At 36.5% G+C, this 17,891-nt stretch overlaps 1 protein-coding gene across 2 annotated transcripts in view; it reads right to left on the bottom strand.

Annotated features, from left to right (window-relative positions):
• Window positions 1-1,121: 1,121 nt before the first annotated feature.
• The window catches only part of Fgf12 (fibroblast growth factor 12), a 563,409-nt gene continuing 546,639 nt past the window's right edge, over window positions 1,122-17,891 (bottom strand). For both annotated transcript variants that reach the window (XM_052158018.1, XM_052158017.1), the window contains one exon: window positions 1,122-1,521. In XM_052158018.1, coding sequence (XP_052013978.1) covers window positions 1,403-1,521 — 119 coding nt within the window. In that variant the 3' untranslated portion in view covers window positions 1,122-1,402. The remainder of the gene's footprint in view (window positions 1,522-17,891) is intronic.

Below are 17,891 nucleotides of genomic sequence, written 5' to 3'. Positions count from 1 at the left end.
TGTCTTTGTTAATGTTCTCTAGTATTTCAGAGTTTTAACAGTGTTCTTGCTTGCTCTTTTGTGGAGTTCTTTTTCATGACACAAACCTATCCACAAAATCCTGTCTAACGAAATCAAAGCTGTTGATTCCACAATTTTTCCTCTCTGTCCCTTGATAATTCTATGTTTAGCTAGTTATCTTCTGTTATTTAGAACACAGAATTATTGCAAACTAGACTTACAAATGTGGATAAATCCAACAAACATGCCATTGGCTTCATAGATGGTAAGGTAGAAATTTCACAGTCATACATCCTAATTTCTTCTAGAGTTTTTAAAAAAAAAAAAAACAACATACACACAAAACTCTGGCAATGAAAAAAGGCAAATAAATTTTGCTTTGAGACTATATCTCAGACTTATTTCCTTGTCTAAAACCCACATTACTTCTCTCCTGCTGCAAGATATGGTTAGAAAAAAAATCAACTTTCTATGACAGCTAGACATTCACATTCACACTCAAAGATACCCAGACTAAGACTAGATGGAAAATACAAGAAGCCTATGCTCCTTTACCAGATGCCAGGGAGTTCCCTAAGTGTCCTCAGGAATACATTAAAACCCTTTTCACTGAATGCCAAAAAAATAAATAAATAAATAAAATTCCAGATCAATACCTAGATAAAAATATAATATTCTTCTTAAAGAATTTGCAACTCTTTACAAAGTAATTAAATCAGCTAATATGATTAAATTCAACATAAGTGTTTCCTTTTCTAAATAAAAAAAATATTACTAACATAAAGAATAAATTTAAAACTTTTCTTCTTGCAAGTTGGTCCCTGGCTATATGTCTAACAGAGATTAGAAGAATTTAATTTTGACATGTTCAATTTTATGATTGAAAGACTATTCTGGAAACAGAATGTAATTGTGTATCACAGACAGAAAAGTGTAAAGAAAATACAAAGATGAAACAAAACTGCACATTTCCAAATGCACTAAAACTTAATAGGATTTGCAATTCAACATTTTAAGTGGCTTTCTCAAAACCTTTTACATCCATTCAATGACTGTGTATTGTCTGCATTACAGCCTGTCTTCATTACAATTAGCCCTCTGTTAATAACAACACAGTTAAATTTAATGTTTGTGGAGTCCGATTTATTTTTTTCCTTTGCTCTTATATGCAGTAATTGTTATGCATGTGAATTTTCTACCACATTGCAACAGGCAAGCTTTGGTTCAAATTTCTTGTCCTACACAAAGGAAGATTTTGAGTGCAGAATCTCAGCTACTAAGTCCTGTGATGCTGTTTTATTATTTTCTCTCTTGTTGGGCGGATTTACTGGAGAAAATGGGGAAAGGGAGGGAGAAGAAGGGAGAGGGAGGAGAGGGAAGGTCAGAAGAGTTCTTCGCTAGGCTATGTCGAATCTTGATTCACGACTTTGCCTCCATTCATGGTGGGTGTTCCCGAACTTTTCCTCGAGCGTCCTTGTTTTTCTCCAATTTCATGTAGTGATGGTTCTCTATACATACACACTGAAAGAAAAAATTCAAAAAAATACTTACTTATTATGATCAGTATAAATCTAGCTTCAATCAATTTCTCAAATTTGATTTTAAAATATTTTTCACTGACATCACCAGCTCTTCTCCCAAATGTTCTGTGGAAGTCAATGCTTGAATCTATATAGGCTCTTAAAAAATATAATACAACTCTTATTGAGAGGAGAAATTGGAAATACCCTATTTAAAATTACACAACTTTTGCTTCTAAATCCTTATGGTATAGCCTAGTTTCTGGAGGAGGATATTTCTTGACATGCTCCCAATCTTTACTCCATTGGAAGACTTATGACACTGCTGGAGCCATAAATTTTTAGCTCCAATTTTCACAACATCCTTCATGAGAGGTCATATTTGAATGAGGATTTAGAAGTAGAAAATTATCAATGCATTTCCTTAATTGGCCCAAACTTCCCTCACTCAAATCAAGAAGTCAAGCCTGCTCCTTAGCTCCTCTTCAACAGGAAGTATGGCTATTCAACTTATCATTAAGTCACATCCTCCCTTCTTTGCCTGGGCTAATGTTGCCATCTGTGAGCTATCATGACTGTTGCTCAATCATTGCTTAGAAGGGACAGGTTTTCCAATTCATAGCTATTCTTACAAGATAAATCACCATAGTGAGCCCTTTTGCTACACTGGGCCTATATTATAATAGAGACAAATGTATCTACATCGGCATATTTCACTTAAGCATCAGGAGTTTCTCTCTTGAAATGAGAACAAATAAGCATCTTTGTCTATTCTGTCTGTCATCACCACAATGATTCAGTAATGTGAATGCTGTTTCCAACATCAAGAAGTTTCCTTTGTTGGGTATGAATGGAGAGTACTATACATCTTTGGAAATTGTACTATTTGGTCCACAGACTGACTCAGCTGCTTATTGACAGTATCAACTCAGACTGAAAAAAGAAAAGACATTTTGATCTGCATAAACAGATAACAAATATTTAAAATGATCAAGAAAAAAATCAGACTGTTCACTAAAATCTTAGATAACATGTATTTTAGAAGACGCAGTATAAAGTGCTCTGGCAAGAGCCATTACACCACATCCAAAACCTAGACTAAAAAATACAAACACTAGTACAAGTTTCTTCTAGTGCATTTAGTAGCATGTAGTACTGTGCATTTATACTAAGTAGGGATATTGTTACTATGTGACTTGTGAGTCATTAGTTCCATGGTGGGTTTGAGATACATTTTTAGTAAGCTTACAGGTGTTGCTGATGTCAGTGAAATGCAATACACACTCTCTCAGTAGTACAGACTGTAGCTATGAAATATACTTATTCAATGTCCTCTGAAAGTAGTTTTCACATGTATTCTTCAAAGAAGTTTTAAAATATTTTTAATATTAAATATTGCCAGAGATTCTTCTAATATCTCCAAATGCCATTGGCTGAAACAGGACAATGTAACCTATAGTCAAGCTATGAACTACTAGCTCAGAGAATTAATTCTACTGCTTACTAATGGCTAGATCAATGTCCTATCTTTAACAAAAGCAACAAAAAGAATCTTGGAAAATTCTTATAGTGTATCCACATAGACTCTTAAAGTCCCTCAAGTTTACTACCTCTTAATTGTATTTCTGTTATGAGGAAACTAGAGCAATGCAAGAAATCTCAAAGGTAAAAGCAAACTTTTATTTGTGCATAATATATCCACTTACTGTGGCTGGCTAATGCACAAGGGAGCTCAAAGCTAATGAAGTGGTTCCATTAGAAAGCAATTCACAGGATGCCATGAAGCAGCTTTTAGAACTCCATCATGTAATCAGCAATGAAAACCTACAGTCTTCACTAAATTATAATCTTAATGGGGAAAAAAACAGAAAAAAAGTACAGGGACGCAGATTACTTCGACATCATCATTGGGTGATGTGTGATACTGACTGATTATCACTAAATAATGCATTTGTATTGCTGCATTTGCTAGAATTACAGTATCCCTTCTGGTCTCACTATATTGCTTCTACTCAAGTTATATATTTGGACTTTTATTTTTACATATTTCCTGTTTCTCACATATTTGTAAATTAATTCATATGTGAACATACAAATATTGGCACTAAAATGAATGATGCAGACAATTTTTCCAATAATTGACACCTACTGGCCATCCCTGAAAAATGAGTCTGCAAGGAGATAGCCAAACTGAGCTGTGGGATTTTGCAGTTTGTAAAAGTGAAGCTTAATAATGCCACAGCAGAAGATGCAATTTTCTTTTAGACTAACTCAATCACTATCCCCATTATATCCCATTAAACTGAATAATAAAGTTCAGTGTTTTAATAAACAAAATGATTAACAAGCCTGTTTTCCAGTTCATTGAAAGAAATTGTCTCTTTCCCTCAATGAGTGAAACAGGTATTCCAGTTTCTGCTTGCTGCTTACAAACTAAATTTGGATGCAGATTTACATGCAGGTGGAGAGCAAGGCATGCAGGAAAAGAGGAAGGATGGAAAGGAGAGGTAGGATGTGATGGTGGCCATCTCCAGTAGTCATGATAATTCTCTGTGAGTCCAGTTCTGAATACTTCAGGATAAATGTTGCAAGAATTTATAAAGAGACAGATTACAGGGTGCCCAACAAATATTTAAGTTGAAATGTAAATTGTTACCCACCACTTGAAGTTGATCTCATTTACTAGTTATTATAGTGCTGTGATCATCATAGATCAGAAACTATTATGGTCAATTTTAAATCATAATGCACCTGACCTCCCTGGTGTCAGAGAGCAAGCAGTGGCAAAGCCAGGATGCAACTGTCTAGATGCAAGTTTTGATCAAAGTAAGATACAACGGGTTAATATTAGACTATGTTTACATTATTATGGTGGCATATTATTTAATGTTTAACTTGGTCTTTCTTTTACTAAATATTGCTAGTGTGGTTAAGAAATGGGTCTGAAATCATATACCGTGTAGATATGCTAAAACAAGTAGGTGGGAACTAACAAGCGTGGACAGGTATGTAGAGACGTTGGAACCCTTATATATTGTTGCTCAGAATGAAAGATGGCACAGCCACTTTAATAAATGATGATTGTTAAGACAATTGCAAACAGGATTCCCAAGGCATCGAACAGCTGCAATTCTGGATATATAACAAAACAAAAAGGAAAACAAAAAGTCACTTGAACATATTTCACATACCCATAATTATGGGGAGGGATGCCGGTCATGGCTTCTAAAGGAAGGATAAATGTAACAGCACCAAAATGGTAAATTCTCTTTTTGTATTTTCTTGCAATTAAAAACATCCAAATTGCCCTGAATATAAGTAATAAGCAAAAGAAGTAACTATCTGGGTGGGGGAAATGGCTCAGCAGTTAAGAACACTTAATTGTTCTTGCAAGGGATTCTGGTTCAGTTCTGAGAACCCACGCAGTGGTTCAGAACCACACGGAATTGTAATTTCAGTGAATCTGATACTCTCTTCTGGCCTTCTCAGCCACCAGCATGCCCCCAGTGCAAGGCACTTAACACACATATAAGGAAACACTCAAACATGCAAAATAAATAGATTTCTTATTAGCCTCTGTAAATTCAACTTCTTCCTGGTAATAAGAAATATGTCACAGTGTTGACACGAAAGAGTGGGGAATTGAGATATAATCTAGATAATATACGCTTGGGAAGCAGATTCAAGTATTCAATGAGAAAAATCTATGGCTGCACTGCTTATTCCATTCAGTCATTTGATGCTATGAACAATTACAACCTTCCTTGGACATACTGTGAAGTTAAACATAAGTATGGGATAAAATAACACAGGGAAGTGGGAAGGGAGAAGTGACCTAGGGCTATGTAGCCTCAGACCTTATCAAATTCCATCCTGACAACTGGAAAGCTTGATCACTATATGTGAATATATGCCAGTCTAATTTTCATAGGATATGGAGAGTAAATAACATGTTCACACATCAAATACACAAATATCTAGAAAAAATAACTCAATCACTGCTATCAAAATTATTTACATGGCATGAATTTAGCCAGTCAGTTTAGACAAGAAAAATCTGAATCTCACAGCCCAGCTCTCAAACAAACAAACAAACAAACAAACAAAACAAACATATTTGAAAAGCTTCATCAATTGTTTAGTTCCCTGCAAATACAGAAGCAGATCTAGCTACGAATTTATTATGCATCTGAGATACATTTATATCTGCTGTGGCTATTCTAAGTTCCAAATCTGGCTGAAACTGCAATATGATTTTGTTTGTTTACTCAAGCTAGTTAATATATGCTTTCATTTGGAAGGATCTTAATTTAGACCTTAAGAAGCTAAGACAAACAATAACTGATAAATTCAGAATAATGAATTCCACATAGGAAATGACAATCGCATAGTCTATCATAAAAATTAATCATGATTTCATACAAGCATCAGAATTAAAATGTGGAGTTCTCTTGTTAATCTGTAACCATTAAAACTGCAGTAGGAAGCTCAAGGAGACATGTTCAGGGATCTGTCTAGACCTTATCTCTACTAGTGATATAAATTTCACAACTCCTGGGCACAGTTCAAAAACAGTTGGAGCACATGCCAGATAACAGCTTTTCTCTATTAGCCAGAAAGGAACTAGATCAGTTGTCACAGATCAAAGTACAATCATCGTTAAAGAGAGGGCTTTCTGTTACAGAGAGCTACTATTTCATCAAGAACAAATTTATTTTGTTTTACAAGTTCAAACACTATAATAATACATTCTCGTGGATATTTTTCCTGCACCCTTTGTGTAATGCATCTTGGCCTGTTTCGGGTATGAGGGTAAAGAGTGACATTCTCTTCTTTTTAACAAGAAAAAAAAATCCTAAACTGGAAAATGTGAAAACAAAATGAAACAATACTCTATCTTTCCTGTCTCCTGCATTTCACACACAGTTTCATAGAAGCCCAGATTCAGTGACCTCCCTTGTGACAATTTGAGATAATGTCAATGTAATGTGGAGTATAAGCAATTAACTGTCTTCATCCACATGCTGTGGATGACACTTCTAATACGCTTAAATATACTTATTTATCTATTTTATTGTATGAGCATTGGAGTTTTGCCTGCTTCAGTGTCTGTGTGAGAAAGGTGGATCCCCTGGAAACAGTGACAGTTGTGAGCTGCCATTTGGGTGCTGAGAATTGAACCCAGTCCTCTGGTAGAGCAGTCAGTGCTCTTAATCATGGAGCCATTGGCCCAGCCCCTAATAAACTTTATTTTCAATAGGAATGATTTTATATGTTTAATTGTAATTCTGTCCATACCTAACATATTTTGTCAATAGTTTCAATCCCCCAGTTTCAGGGTTGTTCAGAAATTGTTTTATTTTTTCTCCTTACATCTGGCACGGAATGCTGTCCTTGATCCTACAGCTTCCCTTCTTTCTGTTGAGTAATCAGGTTCAGAAAGTGGACTAAGAATCCTTTGGTTCCTTTTCACCCTCAGAATGTTTCTGTGATGGAATGTCAGTGTTCCCCTGCCATCCCTTCTGCTATGGTGATTTTTCAGTGAATTGTACAGAGACTAGCGTTGCAAGGGAGACATTTCTGTTTAGTTCATTAGCACCAAGTTCAAATCAAAGCATGTTTTATCTCAGCTCTTTCCTTCTCCCTGTCCCCCTGCTCCAATTTGTGCTTTAATTCCTCTCTTCTCATCTTGGCCTTTCTTTACATTAAAACACTGTACCTTTCTAACACAATAGCAGATTGAAGGGAGGGACTCTGGCTCCACTATATAAGTACGATGAGGTAGAGTTTTGGTGACAAAGCATTTGCCATCATATTTAGACACAATGACAGCATAGGTTCCTAAGAAAAATACTCACATCACAGACGAAATACACTAAGAATCACAAGTCTAACCCTTCAATGGGAACAAAATAAACTTGTAAGGTAGATGCTTGTAGCAAGGGTATTGACATCAGGTAGACATATTTGCTGCTTCCTGAGTGTGCTCTGACCACTGCAGGAACATCAATGATCATGGCAGCATGGAATGCTACAACATCTCGTTATAAGCCCTCTGTAAGCTACCAAGTTTGTGATATTATGTGCGGTGTATTTTCCTTTGTTTTTCCATGAAGGACTGCTCTCTTGAAGGCAAAATGTAACTAACACGTGCTACTGGGCCGTCCAATTTTATAACAGAGATCAACCAAGTGTCTTTGGGGTGTGTTTTCCATTCTCCCATGTTCTGTTCTATGGTGTCTGGTTTAAATGAAGCCATCAGAATATGCAGGGTTTCTATGCCACCATCATAGATCATGCTCCCTTAGTTGTCCTTGAAAACTAATATCAAACCAGTGACTTTCTTAAGCACATGAAAGGGTTGAAATGCAGGAGCTACTGTTATTTTGCAAAGGTGGCAATTATGCTTGGTGCCACCTCATGGGTTCCCTTCTGCTGTCGCGCTCATAATAATAAGCATTGGGTATTTCTATAAGCCTCTCTCTTTGTGTGTGTCTCTCTCTCACTCTGTGTGTGTGTGCGCGCGCGCACGCGCACATTCTTATACAAAACTTTAAGCAGGCAAAATTAACAGATGACAAAATAAAAACTTTAAAATGTTACCCGTTTGGAACTCTATACAATATTTATTTTGTATACATCCATATTTTGTATACATCCACACGTGCATGGATACCCACCCCTTCACATAATCACACACACACACACACACACACACACACACACACACATTCACATTTCTCAAATGAAATACTTCTGTTTTTTTTTCTCAGTTAAGAAACTAAGAACCAAAGAGGGTAGATTAATCCAGCATCCAGGGCAGAGTCAACATCAATCTATAAATGATGAACTCTTAACTCTTAAGCTCATGTGCAACCTGTTGAATTTGTTTGTAGTAGAAGGAAAGACAATGTTGAGAATTCTTGAATTGAAAACCTGATCCTCAAATTCACTCATGGGGGTCTTTTCTCTTCTTGCAGCGTTGGTGCATTCTCACTGCATTCCTCTCTTTCCTCCAGAGTGATAGGTCCTACACTATCTCTGTCTTCCTTTAAATTCCAAGAGCTACATTAACCCTTATCAGATAAGAATAAGCACGTACTGCAAGAGTGGTGTGTGTGTGTGTGTATGTGTGTGTGTGCGCGCGCGCGCGCCCGCATGCGTGGGCGTGCATGCGTGTGTGTGTGTGTGTGTGTGTGTGTGTGTGTGTGTGTGTGTGTATGTGTGTGTGTGCATGTGCATGTGCGTGCGCGCGCGTGTGTGTGTGTGTGTGTGTGTGCGTGTGCGTGTGCGTGTGCGTGCGTGTGCGTGTGCGTGTGCGTGTGTGTGTGTGTGTGTGTGTGTTTGTAAACCTGGTCTAACAGATCACACCATGTTTTAAACTGTCACCTAGAAACAGCTGGTATAAGGAGATACTGCACATTTGTACACATACTTGGTAAGTGGCACCCCTCTGTGGACTTCTTAAACATAGCTCAAGCCTATAACAGAAGAGGATGTGCTCTTTGTTAACTTTATTTTGACAGGAAAACCTATTCCTACTCTATTTCTCTTCATTTAATAATCACCGCCATCATTCACCAGTTGCATATGTTCCGAGACTGGAAATCATCATTGATTTCTTTCCATTTTTTTGAATATAACATCTTGGATCTGCAATAAATTCAAATGGATTACTAACTCTAACATAAAAAATAAATGCAGTCAGGATTTCTTTATGAAAAATAATCCAGAGTATGAACTACCTTCACCCTGGTAGAAGATGGTGTGTTTCTAATCCATTAATTTAATTAATGGATTAAAACCCCCTTTCTCCTCCCAGTCTCTCCCTCATATAGCTCCTCCCCCATCTTCCTCTCCCTTTATTTTCTGAGTAGGGGAGGCTGTCCCTGAGTACCTATCTACCCTGGCATATCATGTCACTGCAGTGTTAGGCATATCTTCTCCCACCAAGGCAGCCCAGTTAAAGGAACAGGACCTACAGTCAGAGAACAGAGTCCGGGACAGTGCCGACTCCAATTGTTGGGGGGCCTGCCTGAATATCAAACTGTGATTCTACTACATATGTGTGGGAGTCTAGGTCCAACACATGTATGTTCTTCTGTTGGTGGTTTAGACTCTAGGGGACACAAAATGTCCAGGTTAGTTGACTCAGTCTTCTTGTAGGGACCCAATCTCCTCTAATTCCCTTAACCCTTCCCTAACTCTTGCACAAGACTCTCCCCAATGCTTGGCTGTGGGTTTATGTATCTGTTTCTGTCAGTTGATGGGAGGGGCCTCTCAGGGTGCAATAATGCTAGGCTACTGTCTGCAAGCATAACAGAAATAGTGTCATTAATAGTTTCAGGGCTTGGATCTTGCCTCCCTCCATCTACCTCTTATGACTCTTTTATTTCCCCTTCAGAGTGAAATTCAATTATCCTCCCTGGTCTGTCTTTGTTATTTAGCTTTTTTGGGTTTGTGGATTATAAAGTGGGTATCCTGTAGTATGTGCAACAGAGCTTTATAGCTGAGGCTCATTTAATCCATTTACATCACTATAGAAGAGAAGAAGATGACTTCTAGTGGTGATGTGGGGGAGCTGTCATGAAGTAGATTGTTAGAAGGGCCACTGCATTTGCTGTTGACAGATTCTCTATTCAAATGGAGACAATAGATCCTCTGTTTTAGATGAAACTCATAACCCTTGTCTTCTATCAGTTTCAATGAAAGAAGAATGAAATGAGTAATTTATTTTATTACTAGCAATTTAATCAAATCTTCCTTGGCCTACTCTAATTTCCAAAAAATGGAAAGGTTAAATTGCTCTGTAAATTAATGTACCATTAAAAAAATATCTAACTGTCTTAATATCAGATTATAGAAGAGCTTGGGCAATTAGCATGAAGCAATTTCACACCATAATTAATGTCACATGGAATCTTTTTGGAAGTGTGAGAGCAGGTTAAATACTGGTTTGGAAGTACCAGGCCATAGAAAAGTTTCTGGTATACTGAAATGTTTGTTTCAAGGGTTGAGAAATCATGAGCAGGAGAAGATTTCTATTTTAACATGAAAAGATCACAGAAACAACATGCAACTGTAAATGAGGGACCGAAGTGGGAAGCACATGTCTTGGGAAGAGGTGAAGGTTTTTCGTTAAAGAGTGATTCCAGAGACCAGCAAAAAGATTCTGAGAAGAGTTTCAAGGGTTGCAGAGGGAAGGGAAACTCAAAATGAGGGAGGGAAGGAGACAAAGGGAGGAAGGGAGAGAGAGCCAAAGAGTAATTAATGTGAATATCCGTTCAACAATTAAAGCAAAATTCAACACTATACAAGTTTGGAGATCCATTTTTCTATATTTGTCTTTTAGTGCAGTTCACCACAAAAGAGACTCTTCACACATGCACCATCTAGTTCTTGTTCTGGACAATTTAAAATATTTATCAAAATAAGTTTGTAGTTTTCATCTTCCCAATTGGAGCTTTGCAGCCTTAGGAACCCGGAGCACCCTTCTCCCTTCTCTTTGGTGACCCAGTGTTTAGAAGTGGAAGGGAGTCTCTGCTCTACAAACCAGAGGGGAGATTTTTTTCATCTAAATGCTGTATCCCATAGCATTTTGTCAATACAGAAGAAGATATGGCAGTTCCCATTTTTCTAAATAAAAAAAGATAAAAATATTTTTCTTTTAATCTAGCAAAATTTGAGACACTGAAACTTATAAGCATGGCAAAGTAAATCTCAATTTACTTCTGTGAGGTTGGAAGAATTCATAATTGATTTCACTCTCAAAGATGCTCAAAACTAAAGCAGGTAATTATTTTCTCAATATTACTTAGCAAGCAATTGCCAAGAGTAATCAGAACTAGCCTGTTTCATTTTTTGTTATTTGGTACGTCTTAGGTTATACTTTGTGATCAAGTTTGTAAAATAATTGGAATTAAACCTGCCAACTACATATAGCACTTAACCTGGTGCTAAAACATGCCTATCTGAGTAGCAGTGCTGAATTTTACATTATAACATGATGTAGATATTTAAATTCATTGTGTCTATGAAGAAAAAGTTCCTGAAAGGAGCCAAACTTCACAAAACCTTTTATAAGACTGGCAAATAGCAGAATTTCAGTGAAAGAATGTTTCAGGTCCACAGCTAATTTCCTGGAGTGCATCTTTAGCCCCACTAATAGTCATTTTTTTTGCCCACTTCTATATTTGACCTGACATTCTCATGTCTAACAGGTAGAACCTTTTGGAAGGCATTAACTTATGAAACCCTTTAGCTTTTACTATAACAGAAGGCTGTGATGTCAGAGAACATCAGAGTCTGTAGCAGAGATGTTTTCCCCTATTTTATTCCACTTTATGTCTCCACCAACATATAGCTCCTTAGGTTACAACTTTCTTTGTTATTTTTAAAATTTCATCAAGGTCTTACCACATTGGAATAAACAGTTTAAGGTAACTTAGATCTGTGATATGTGACTATGGTCACACATATTTGATTCCACAGTGCACTCACCCTTATCCTTTTTGAGGTGAGAGTTGTGTTTGCCTGTCAGATGTAGACCTTACTCCATTCAATGCAATGATCACAATATTTTAAATAAACTTAAGGTTTCTATGACCAAACTGGGTCAAAAGCAGCTGACCAATTCAGCCCAACTCAGTCCAGAACACCAAGTCTCAAATTTGGTGACCATCAAAACCACATGGACAGCTTTAAAAGTTGCACATACTTAGGTCACACCCAACTTAAATCAGGTCACTTTGGAAAGTTTGTCAGTTTTGAGAACATCCACATGGTCATGTTACTGTTGTATAAGATACAACAATTGATGTAATTCTACGAGGATTTAAAATTGCATATCTAACAAAGAAAGTGGGTGACATGTAATTGCCCAACATTGGGGGGGAAAATTAATTATCTGTCTCCATTAAAAATGTGAGAAATGTATTCGCATCCTGAATTTAAAACTTAATACTTTAAAAGGGTGGCTTTCAATCGATAAATATCTTGGTAATGTTTTTCTTTCACCAATACGCTATCTTGAAAACTAATAGTTTTGGGGCAGTATACAGGTAGGTGTGTAGGTGTGTAGGTGTGCATGTGAACACACACACACACACACACACACCACAATCATGCACGCTTTATTTTTCATGGGGAATAGTTTGATGAAAATTACTCAACCATCTGGAAGAACTGAGTAGTGAGCTTTTGAAGGAGGAGGGAAGAGAAAATGAGCTGCTTGTATCTTGTTCTTTGTCAAAGAGTCTTTGACCCCCTTTGACTGAAGGGGGAGGTCACCCAAAGACAGTTTAAATCTGGGGTGTCATTTCTAAATGGCAGGAAAGTGTTCGGGCAGCCTCTGCTAATGTTGTAAATTCTAGAGAATACCCAAATAAGTAGAGGCTTATGTGCAGTGTACATAGTATCTGCTTAAATACCAAGTCAGTCCATCCAATAGATGTATCTACAACCACTCATTAACATGGTCATTATGTGGAACAACTGAGAGTGAGGACTGAGGGGAAATGAGCAAGTAGGTAGGCAATTATTATCATGTTATCTATGTAAGAATTACAGATCCTTTAGCTGGGGAACCTTAACTATAGGAATCTTGACATTCAAATGAAATCGACACAGGAATGGTATTAAAGGCAAAGATGTTTGAAGAAAACAAAAACAATCACAATGCTAAAATAACACACTTTGGCTTTCCACCACCTAGGGCTAATCTACTTTACAAAGAACAGCCCATTCATCATGCAGCACTGGGATCTGTCAGGGTGGTAATGGTATAAGCAGTGGGTTTAGAGATTTATAAAGATTTTCTGGAACATTAAAAATAATACACCCAACAACCACTTGTTTAGAAAGCTATATTCCTAATCACTTGCAAGGGTATTATTTCACATTTCTTTTCTAAAAGTACCTTCCAATTATATGCTTTATAATTAGACCATGGAGAGATTATTTAAAAAGTAAAACCCTTTCTTTCAAAATACAGTTTATGACAAAAATACTGTTGATGTTAGGTTTTGATTCAGAACAAGCAGATAACTAAATAACAAATTACCAATGATAGAAAGAACTTATAAAACTATATTTTATTCATTCACTAATTTAATAAAATAAATGTGTCTAGACTGTTTTATATGTAAATATATTGCAAGGTTCCACCAGAGTTTATGGTTATTCAGTGAGGTACTTATAAAAGTGCTGCACATCCTGTCAGAGGAGATGAAATAATACATACATCCCTACAGGATGTCTCTGATTATCTATCTATCTATCTATCTATCTATCTATCTATCTATCTATCTATCTATCTCTATCTATCTATCTCTATCTATCTATATCTATCTCTATCTATCTACCTATCTATCTATCTATCATCTATCTATATCTATCTATCTATCTATCTATCTATCTATCTATCTATATCTCTCTACCTATCATCTATGAATCTCTTCCCTCTCTCTCATCTAGATTAATTTTATTTATATAGTTGTTTTGCTTTCATGTCTGTCTATATGTATACTGCATGCATTCAGTGCCTCAGGAGGCAGAAGTGGATGTTAAGTCTCCTGGAACAGAAGTTACAGCTACTGTGAGCTGTCATGTAAATTGACATGGAAATTGGGTGCTGGAAATTGAACCTGGATCCTCTGGAAAAGCAACTAGTGTTCCTACCTGCAGAGTCATTTCTCAAGATCCTTCCATCATGTCCTTTTCCTTCATGTTAAGGTATTAACTGAAGCTAATATCTGAATGGAGAACAAATTATTGATGCTCTGAAAGGGTTTGAAGCACTTTCTATACAGTCTTAAATGAGTCTTTCTCTCCTGGAGTATAAATCCTGATTCTCTACTTTAGATTTTAACCAAAACCTCACCCTACAAGTTATTTATATCTTGATTTTTTTTGTGTGTTTGATGCACCCTACAGGTTATTTATATCTTGATTTTTTGTGTGTGTAATGCAAAGATGAATATATAAACAACTGTATAATATGGAGGTGTTTAGTTTATCAAATTAACAATATACCTATTAGACAGGTACTAAATAAGAACAAATATAAACATGTGTGTATGCATGTGTGTGTGTGTGTGTGTGTGTGTGTGTGTGTGTGTAGAAGGGGAAGATTATGCAATTTCATTGTTGAAAATTTCAGAAATCATACAGTCAAAATTATTTTGCATAGTGGGAAATTAAGAGCATTAAAAATAATAGGTACTATAGTTGTTATATTTCCTTGATGAATTGGTCTCTGTCTTTTTTTATATTTGATCTCAAAGTGTATTTTATCTGATGTAAGTATAGATGCAGCTGATGGCTACTGGTTTCAATTAGTGTGGAAGATCTTTTTTGTTTACTCACTGTGTACACTGCTGAAGGGAACTTCTTGTGGACAGCATACTGTTGGATTGGGTGACTCACTGAGTTATTTATTTCTACGATTATTGGACCTTCATGTTCTTTATTTTTTAAAAAACTATTCAGCCTATATCTTATTAGTTTTAAAATAAATTTCCTTTTATTTTTATTAACATATTAAAAAATAATACTCACCAAGGAGGCAATGCATGCTTAATTCTTTTTATCCCAGTTTGAACATGGCACTCCAGTAATAGTCCTTTGTAGTTATCTTCAGTATGCATCTTTATATCATTTCATAAACACTTGTCTTAATTCTGCTGGGTTTAAATTCAGGCTAGTAAGTGATTTTCACCACAGTCTATGACATGAATGAGATATATCCTCCAATTGTTTTGGGTATTTGAATACCTGGTCTGCAGTTGGTGATGGTGTTTGGTAAGGTTTAGGAGGTGTTTTCTTGTTGGTGTGAGAATGTGAATGGGGTTTGGTGGTCTCTGGGAGTTTAAGACCTTTTCCCACATGGGTTTCACTTTCTCTGCTTTCTGTGTGCATTTCAAGATGTGGGTCCTCAGCCTCCTCTTCCTGCTGCCTGCTGCCATGCTGCCACTACAATTAGAACTCAAACTGTAAATCAAAATAAAGTTTCTTCTGTAAATTGTCTTGCTTTTGGTGATTGATTACAACAGGAAAGTATATATGGTATATCATTTCTACATTGCCATCATTGAGTTCTCTGAGTAGCCAGATACTCATAGCATGTTTCCCATTGTAGGGCCATATAAAGTAGGCCTTTTAAGCACTGGCTTTCAGCTTCTTGGAATATAATTTCACTTTTGTCTTTTTTCTAGGCCTATGACCTTGAACAGATTACCTAACTGGTTTAAATCTTTGTCACCTCATTTGTAAAATGAGAATAGCCTAGGGCTATTGTGAATTTTTATAAAGACAATGTATACAACCTGCCTACAGAATACTAAATTGATAGACTACATATTGCAAGAAGAGTTTGGAAACCAAGCAGGAAGGAAGAACTTCATGTCCACAAAGAAGAAAAGACTGACATGACTTCAATTATTCTTCTTAGTTATAGAAAGCCAATGCTATAAAACAAAGCTACATGGGGAACTGATGGAAAAAGAGTTAAAATTTTGCACAATGGCAATTATAACATTATGAAGTATAAAAGACCTGCCTAATTTTTGTTTATCTGGTACTTTAGAGGAGCATGAATCTCTCTAAGGAGCTACAAAGACTATTATTTCTACAGCATGATATATTCCAGAAGAAGGAGAGTCAATCAGTAGTAGACACATGCCCAATAGCATTGAGTCCTCTTGCCTAGTAATTAGATTATATCCATATCATTTCTGACCTCAGACAAGCTCATGACCTCCAGGTCCAGGGAGGTACTGCACTTGACTGTTTGAGGCAGAGTGCTTTGGTTTTGAGCTCTAGTTCTGTTACTCACTGACTCTATGACTCGGAACTAATTATGCACTGACTTCTGTGCTTCCATTTCAAGGTTTGTGAAGTAAATTATACTAGAAGCTACCTCATAGAAATGAAATAAAAATGAGAAAACAGTTGAAGCACACTCTCAAACTCTACCTAGAAAAAGAAAGCATTATAAACCTTAACTAATATTGTTCAATTACTTAAACTTTATGGGTTTTTTGTTTAAAGAAAAATGCAAATAAAACCCTGTGGAATTAAAAGGACTTGGATGGAGAAAAGGCTAAGTTGCCATCTTCAGAGGTGAGTCACATTCTTTGCATTTCACACCTAAGAGTTTCTTCCGACAAATGAACCACACATAGAACCTTGTAACTAAACTCAAGTATTAGCTAATCTGATTTAAAACAGATGCTATTTCCTGCCATATACAGGAGAAATCCTTGTAATTAATCAGCAAAAGCAATCAAATGAAAACAGCTAAGAGATCCCAGTAAGAGAACCAAAGAAAATGGAAGCCAGAAGCAGAAACTGATGTCTCCACGTGCACTTCACCACCACCCTCTTAGACCTGGATATTCATTTGGTATGAAGCCATCCATTAAATGACTATATGTTCACCTCCTCTGCTCTTATGTATGGCTAGATGTCTAGTTGTTACCAGTGAGGTGTTAATATTGTATGGAAGCTGTTAGAGGCTATGCTGACATAAAAAAAAGTCCTGCCTAGATTTTCAATACCTTCTTCAAGCTATTCTTTTTCTATAATTATTGCAATGAAGCAAACAGGATGACATACAATACATGTAGTTTAGACGAGAGTGCAAGACACAGGTCTAGGCAAGCATTCCACATGGAGACATAATTTGTGCATCATTCCAGTTGCACTGTACAGATTTAAGGAATAACAGCAAAACATTAAGATAAAATATGTGAAAACTTCATGCAGCTAAGCTCCTCAAAACTGGGACACCACAATACCATCTCTGGAGAGTTCACCTCCAGATTTAGTTTCTGAGATAATTGGCATGACTAACCTGCAATTGACATGGGCTCTGTATTGTGTGAGGTCAATCTTAATTCTAGTTTACAGCCCTGTAGGAGTCTGCTTGTACCTTCCCTTATTTATACAAAATGCAGCAACAAGGAGAACACTGAAGAACATCTGGGACTGGGAACATAGTCATCCCACACATTTCTTTTGGAAATGTACAGAAGGCCATCTGACCCAAGAGGAAACTCGACTGAGCAGCATGCAGGAAGCAACTCTAATTAAGGAGACAGATTATAGATGTTTTCTTTGGGAGGAGGTATACTGGAGTAGGAGGGGTTCTGTCAGACTCCACTATTTATATAAAAAATAAATAAACTCTTAGCTTTATATATTTTTCTAGCTTTCCCAGGATATTTTAATGACCTTTTTCATTCCATTTGCAAAAATGAACACATCAGCTTAAGTATTAAAACAAAAGTGATATACAAGTTGAAAGTGTTATTTGCCAAAAAAAAAAATATTCCTGAGAACAAATATATTTCTTGTGGCAAAATTCAAAAG

Source organism: Apodemus sylvaticus, chromosome 15 (genome assembly GCF_947179515.1).
Source record: "Apodemus sylvaticus chromosome 15, mApoSyl1.1, whole genome shotgun sequence".
NCBI lineage: Eukaryota > Metazoa > Chordata > Mammalia > Rodentia > Muridae > Apodemus > Apodemus sylvaticus.
The sequence above is the reverse complement of the archived record's forward strand: the minus strand, read 5'-3'. Positions and strand labels throughout refer to the sequence as shown.